Genomic DNA, 7,199 nt, shown 5'->3' with positions numbered 1-7,199 from the left:
GTGTGACAGACTCCGCCGTAGCATGGCTTTGTGCCTCGGACGCGACCCTTCGCTGTCCGAGCATGAGTGCGTCAAACTGCTCCAACTGAGTAACATGTTGCTCAGGAGACTACCCAAGACCCTGGCCATGGCTTGTTCCCTAAGTCCCTGCGCCGTCTGCTCAGCCAACTCCCGATGATGTTCGGAGGTGGGGGGAAATGAGTCCAATCGATATTGAGGCTCATCCTCACGTACACGCTCAAAGATGCGGGTCGTGGGAAGGATTTCAAGTTCCACCAAGTGTAGACGGGCGCTACTTAAAGCTGCCACGTACTACGCACGCACACACCTTCGACGATTTACCGCCTTCTCTCACGTGCAGTGAGGTTTGTGGTGGGCGCCTTAGCGACCTCACCCAACTCACGAAGTACACTGATAAAAGTGTCGTCACGGGAGCGGTAATCCGGCTCCTCGTGCAAACTTATCAAGTATATTGTAAGTTTAAGACTGATTTATATTTAATCGCATTAAATATAAATTTCTGTTATTACCTAGCATAAATGCCGTCTTTGTAGATAGACTAATATGTGCTGCGAGCGTATCGTTTTTGGGTATTTCGCATAGCGGATGACGCTAGGATGTACCAATGTGCATCACATACATAAGGGTGGGTCACATATATATGAAGCACACTTAAGTGGTAGGTTTTTTTTTTATTACTTCAATTAAGTACCTAGGAATTTAAGTTGAATATAACAATTCCAACGTAAATACTTCTTTATTATTTTCTCTTACAGAAATAATATTCATGTTTTAACGGTACACCCCGTTCCATTTCGTGCTAAACTGACGGCCCCGGGTCACTCGATGTTATGTAAGAGCTAATTCCTGTCTAGGACAGCGACTCAAAGAAGTAATTCACTATTCTTTCCAATCCTGGGTGCAGGTCCTAGTGCCGTGTCATCTTTTGTGCATTTGGGCATGTAAGTTCAGTGCTTAACAATTAATTCATTGTAAATGCCCACATAACGCGATAATCTTTTATCGATAAAGTCATCCAAGAATCTTTACTCGCTCTGTTGATTACAAGCTTCCGCAGTGAATCTCGTAACGTCCAAGGAGCTTTGAGCAATGACGTTCTCGAGACGCTTTTCAATATCGACGGTATGAAGCAAAATTCGCTGCATTAGAATCGCCGAGTCGCCATCTAATCCAGGAATCAGTGCCTGTAGATTCCGTTCGCCTTGCCACAATTGAATAACTCCCGCTTTCAGTGAATACCCTTGAGCATCGAGGTCATCGAGACCTGATCCGTGTTCAAAATGAGTTTTAATAGCTTGCTGTTGCTTGTCGTCGTCGTCAAGATATGGCACGACAGCAATAAGCTGCAACGTGTCGTCTAACTCATTCAGAACCTTTTCAATCGAATGATCTTCTGGTGCTTTACGATCCACGGGATTATAAGCCGGAGCTGAAGAATGCCGTTCTTCGCGCTTGGCCTCGTGACGGTCGTTCTCATGCGTTTCATCTTCCTTTTCAAAGCCTAAATTTGGATTCTCTACTGCGTGTTTACCTACACTTTTGCCCCAGCTTCCTTTGTCCCATTGAAAGACCTCAGGGAGCCCACAGTTGCTGAAAAATTGACCCAATGCCTCCTCTACCAACGTATTACATGCACCTCCCGTCGTGCGTAGTTGCAACTCGACTTCTTTAAATTCACCCTCGATAGGTGTTTTTAAAAAAAATGGAAGTTTTAAGGTCTTGGCTGGGGGAAATTGATTGTGTTTCTCAATGGCGTCCAGGATGCCCAAGAGCTCTTTGTACGATTCCTCATTTGCGCGCTGCTGCGTTGGATACTGTCCAAAGAGATCCGGATGCGTACGCAAATAGAGCTTGCGCAACGTTTCTTTAAGAATTGGCACCTTGACTCCTTTTTGGCTCTTGTTGACGCGTAATTTCTTCCGACGGAGCGTGCGTTCGCTGACTTTTGTTCGTACAAAACTAATGCTGCTGGTTCGGGTTGATAGGAATGGAGGGTCGATAGAGCAAGGCACGCGGTGCTTATGCATTTGTTGCCAGGGAATTGCTGTGCTTAAGCGTGTAGACGCGTGCATTTGGAAGCGAGAAACGATAAGCGTCTGACGAGCTAGTGCGACGAAGCCCATTACCACCGCTTTTCAGAGCCCTGAAGGCAAGAATGAATAAAATTATTTATCACTTTTTTTGAGAGCAAAATATGCGTTTTTCGTAATGAGCACAAATTCGGGTCATGCCTGAAATTACATGTTGCCCATTTTCTTGTGCATTTTACGGCGAGGTATTCTTACAATCGTTCTTTATTTCTAACATAAGATAAGGAGAATTTATCAATGGTGCAAGTATACGTACATCATTTATACGGGACTTAGACGTCTTGATTGCCTGTGTCGAATCAAAAGTTAAGAGCAAAAGCAAAGCACGCGGGCTCGACCAAGATCTCCGCAATACCTTGATGGTGTCGAGATGACTTCTTTTTTAACGGACAATCTCAAATGACCTGATTGTCTTCTTGCAACTCATCTTTGTCATCGGGATCAACTCCACCATTCGAGAGCATCTCACGCACTTTTCTCTCAATATTAAGCGTGTGGAGCAGGATACGCTGCAGAATCTGGGCCGAATCGGTATCCAATCCCTCAACAATCTTTGTAAGGTCGCGCTCACCCTTCCAAATCTTATGCGTCCCAGCTTTAATATTATACCCACGTTCATCAATCTCATCAAGACCACTGCCACTCTCAAAGTGTTGGCGCACTTCCCCATACTCCTCTTCATCCATCAGTGGCACAGCAGCAATAATTTCAAAAACTTCATTGAGCTCTTTCAGCAAGTTTTCAATCGAAGCATCTTCAATTGTCATTTCACTGTCGTCAAATGCTAGCGTAGGTTCAATTTCGTTCTCTTCTGGCAGGACCACACGCTCGCTCACCTTTGTTCGCAAAAAGCCTACTCGAGTCGATAGGATCGGAGACTCCATCGCACAGGGCAAGCGCTGCCACTTCGTTCGCTGCAAGAATTGCTCATTAGCTACAAGAGGACAAACGCGCATACGGGAATAGAGGAATCGAGAAGTGGCGCGTGCCTGACGAGCTACCGACATGAAGGCCATGACGCAAGGCGAAGAGTGTTGTTTTTATTGGTTTTGAGTCATTTCTTGTACAGCGTGATATTAGGTACGTAGTCCATTATTGCTTCAAAACTTTTTTTATTTTCAAGCTGACAAGCAATAGTAGCCGAAGATGCTTTTTTAGCCGCTTAATACTCCATAATAGCTCAAATTTAAAATTTAAAATAGTTTCTTACATCCTTGACAACCTCAAAATGGAAACTGCAAAAAAAAAGTAGCGTAAATAATACTGTACATACAGTACATCGTCTGATACAACCGTTTGCTCTTGAGGTCACGGGAGAGCTGTAACATGAGTTATTTAAATAGTGTCGGAAAACCTAAAGTGACCTCAGGCAATTTGCATACAAGGCCAATGCAAGTCTTTAACGCTACCAGTAGCTAGAAAGCCTGTTGCATGTGACAGAAAAACACGATCTAGAATATTTTCGTGCCTTACATAATAGCACTCCTCTGAATTATGCAATGCGGAGACCTCCAACACATTCATGAGCGCACATTGCAATGAAGTTCAGTCGCAAATAATAAACTGTTTTTGGGAATATGCGTCCAATATTGCGCAAAAGTTTGTTTCGCGAGGAACATGAAAGTTTGCAGCGATTGATCGAAGAGCATTTTTTTATTTGGTGATGAGCAAGCTAAGTGACTCCTACACGGCCCCGAAGACTTCGCAAAAAAAATTGCGTCTTAATACGGCAATGTGAAGAATGCGTCTTTTTACATGACAGGACGTCGACGCTGGCATACCTCTAAATCGTTAAGTTGCTTGCTAATCACTTTTGAGTACCGCGAGTTTTTACGTGTTTGTATAGAAGTCGGATGAAAACCTATTTGCGCTTAAAATATTAGAGGAAGGCACCTTGAATTCTCTTGGTAGAACCACCTTTTGCCATCACGGCCGGTCGGCTGCTTTTGTTTTGATACGGAAAACAGCCTGCATTTTCGTGGCTTATTGCAGTTAGGACGTCGACAGCTTGATTTAAACCTCGCATTAGCTTGAACGATATTGTGCTTTCCCTTGAAATTAATTAGCTATTTCTTACATCGCAGTGTTCTAGCCATTAATTTTTAGCATCACATTCCAGAATCTTAAGTTGTAATCGCGATAACTTTTTTTCTGTTTGAAAGTAATCGTTAAAAGGTATAACAACTCCCGCCAAACAAAATAATTGAAAATTGCTGCTGCAGTGCGAGGGAGCACCAGCGCAGACTACTCGTATAATTGTATACTCTAATAATAATCTAAAAGATTTGCATATCCATTCCAACGAAAGAAGACCTTCACGATTACAGTCTGTCAGAAAAAAATTAAAATCCGCCCGTGTCTAGCATTTTAAATACTGAAAATTCGGGATCTAATTACGCACCTTGTGATAGTCAAACCCAATAAGAGCTCTGCAGACCTAATTGGCCTGGCGTCGAATGAATAAGAAGTATCTCTGACATTTATTTTGTCTAGCTTGGTCCCGACGAACAAAAAAAAAAATAGTGCGTTTGATACACGCTGAATGATAGCTTTTAGATTTTTTTAATTATCTGAAACTTACTCAATTCAGCAAAAACTTGGACAAGACAAACGTAATTTAAACACTCAATTTAATCATGCTTGGTACCAGTGGTCGTGGCAAAACGCCTCTTTAGTCTTGGGAGCACAAGGCCACCTACGATAGCAACCACTATAAGCTGCATCGTCGTGGCGCTATCAATAATGTCTCCACGCGATCGTAGCTCGCGCAGAATAAGCCCAGCTTTGCAGCTCAGGAAATTGTACGGAACGAGCCCAAATAGCGGGCCTAACGTAAATTGGCCTAGCGGAATGGCCAAGTGGGGCGACGCCATGTTAATAAACCAATTGGGGGTGAATGGAAATACGCGCAGGAATATCATATTCAGCGCCATTTCGTCGCGATGTGCGTCCAATATACTTCTTAAGCGATCGAGTTTTTGCGGAAAAAAGTGCGTGACGACGCGGTAGCCAAAACGCCGCGAAAGGAGAAACATAAAGACCGATCCCAGTGTGTTGTTAGCCAAGCACAGAGGAAATCCCAGCGTCATCCCAAACAACGCGCCGCCCAATAGATTGAAAAATACGGTGCCCGGAATCGCAAATGTTTGCAGGTATAGATAGCAGCCCATGTGTGCGAGCAAAAGTGAACCTCGTTGGCGCTCGGAGAAGCTCTGAAGGGTCTTGCCTAGCTCTTGAGCTGCCTCGAGCGTTGTAGGCAGTCGAAGCGCGAGCCACTCGGTGTCTGTGAGCGTCGAGATTACCAGCGAGTGCAACATCACGCCTAATAGCGCCGTGGTGACTATGAAAACGACGCCCACGAGCTGAAGATCACGGCGCCAGTCCGACATCGTTGCTAAACTTTGTCGACTGCTGCGGATCCTGTTCAAGAAAGTGTTCGGAAGAACGGGGGGTAGGTTATTTTTTGGAAATTTTTATTTTGTTATTTGAATGGATTTTATTGCCAGATCGTTATTAATTAAAAAAAAGAATGCCAGTTAGCAAACAGTTTAACTAAGTAAAATTTTAGGAAAACATGATCCTTTGGCTGATGTATATTTGGTAAGGCTGTAGAGATAGAGTGCGGCAACCGATTCTAGTTTACAGATGGACAAAGGTCTAAGTCCTTCATACTAGCCATAGAAGGATATGAATATTAAAAATAACGACGACAAGAAACAGTCTCTAATTTGCTCTACACTGTTTAGTAAGTATACTTCGTTACGACGTAGTGCTAGCTAAGTAAAATAAACAGGTGTTCCTTGTACCGCACACTATCTCCGTCCCAGCGCGAGATTGTCAGGACCATTCAACTCGCTGAGCCCATGACCACTCATTTCGATTTATCTTTTATACCATTCCTTTTCTATTGATTCAAATTACATATGCGCCATAATAAAAACAAGTAAAAAGGTTGGCGCAATAAGGAGAGATGATACTTAGTAATAATTAGATTTAGGATAGGCGATCCTTAGAGGATGAGCCAAAAGTATCGGCTAGTAAAGCAAAAAAAATAATTCAGTCGTAATTTACCCTCATTCCTCACAAGTGGTACCACTTGTTGGTCTTCCGCTCGCTTCTTCGCCGTCCGCTCGCTTCTTCGCCGTCCGCTCGCTTCTTCGCCGTCCGCTCGCTTCTTCGCCGTCTACTCGCTTCTTCGCCGTCTGCTCGCTTCTTCGCCGTCCGCTCGCTTCTTTGCCGTCCGTTCGCGCTTCGCTGGATTGCACTGCGTTGGATTGCCCAGCACTACTTGTAGCGTAAGGGATTCCACTCGCAGCCAGTAACGTACTGCTTGTAGCGTGGGAATTTCCGCTCGCAGTCAACTGCTCCATTCCTTTGGAAGCGCTGCGTAGCAGTTTTGATTGTGTGGCTTCAGTATCCACTGTAACTCTAAGCGTCTGCCTGACAGATATAGTCGCTTAGTCTGTGTGAGGTTGGGACCGGCTTAACACGGTGAAACAGTTAATCCATCTGGAATAAGATTGAATCTCTTACCCATTACGCTTAATGGCTAAAGAAAGTCGTTGAGATTTATGAGCAAAAAGCTAAAAGCTAATAATCAGATTCCATACTACTGTAGTAAGGCTTTCCTCTTTGAGTACGGTGAAAAGTCTGCAAAGACTGCGAACGATTTGCCTGCGTCATTACAAAAGACCCGACGCATTACAAAAGGCCCGACGCATTGCAAAGATCTTAGCAAAGCAACTCACCAAGGAGAAAGGATGCCTGCCCAAGCAAGAGTCCACCTTATCAGCTCCGTTACACGAGGTATACGCGCTTTTAGAAGAAGCCGAGCGCACCATTTTTAAGGATCTTCGGTTCAACTTAAGAGCCTAGTCTTTTTATAGTTCCGAACACATTCTTCTTCCATTATGGGCAACCCTCAAACGCCGAGCTAATGCAGCAAATGATGCACATGCTACAGCAACAACAAGAGTTAATCAAAACATTCGCTAATTCCTAAAAGATAGGTGGGCTTAAGGTGGACGGGCTAAGGATGCCGACGTAAAGCGGAAAAAGCGAAGAGTCGGTTCGCCTTTATTACGCGCA

The 7,199-nt window shown here is 44.1% G+C and overlaps 3 protein-coding genes across 3 annotated transcripts; all 3 read right to left on the bottom strand.

Annotated features, from left to right (window-relative positions):
* Positions 1 to 1,046: 1,046 nt before the first annotated feature.
* CCR75_005897 (uncharacterized protein) lies at positions 1,047 to 2,144 on the bottom strand (the record flags this gene model as incomplete). The annotated part of the gene is made up of 1 exon (XM_067963971.1): positions 1,047 to 2,144. The coding sequence occupies one exon, from the start codon at positions 2,142 to 2,144 to the stop codon at positions 1,047 to 1,049; it is 1,098 nt and encodes a 365-aa protein (XP_067814401.1).
* A 362-nt stretch (positions 2,145 to 2,506) lies between these two features.
* Positions 2,507 to 3,127, bottom strand: CCR75_005896 (uncharacterized protein; the record flags this gene model as incomplete). The annotated part of the gene is made up of 1 exon (XM_067963970.1): positions 2,507 to 3,127. One exon carries the CDS (start codon positions 3,125 to 3,127, stop codon positions 2,507 to 2,509), a length of 621 nt encoding a protein of 206 aa, XP_067814402.1.
* A 1,614-nt stretch (positions 3,128 to 4,741) lies between these two features.
* Positions 4,742 to 5,500, bottom strand: CCR75_005895 (uncharacterized protein; the record flags this gene model as incomplete). Its single annotated transcript, XM_067963969.1, has 1 exon — positions 4,742 to 5,500. One exon carries the CDS (start codon positions 5,498 to 5,500, stop codon positions 4,742 to 4,744), a length of 759 nt encoding a protein of 252 aa, XP_067814403.1.
* Between the last annotated feature and the right edge of the window lie 1,699 nt (positions 5,501 to 7,199).

The sequence above is a fragment of the Bremia lactucae genome, linkage group LG10 (assembly GCF_004359215.1).
Source record: "Bremia lactucae strain SF5 linkage group LG10, whole genome shotgun sequence".
NCBI classification, from domain to species: domain Eukaryota; phylum Oomycota; class Peronosporomycetes; order Peronosporales; family Peronosporaceae; genus Bremia; species Bremia lactucae.
Note: the sequence above shows the minus strand (reverse complement) of the source record. Positions and strands in the feature narration are given on the sequence as shown.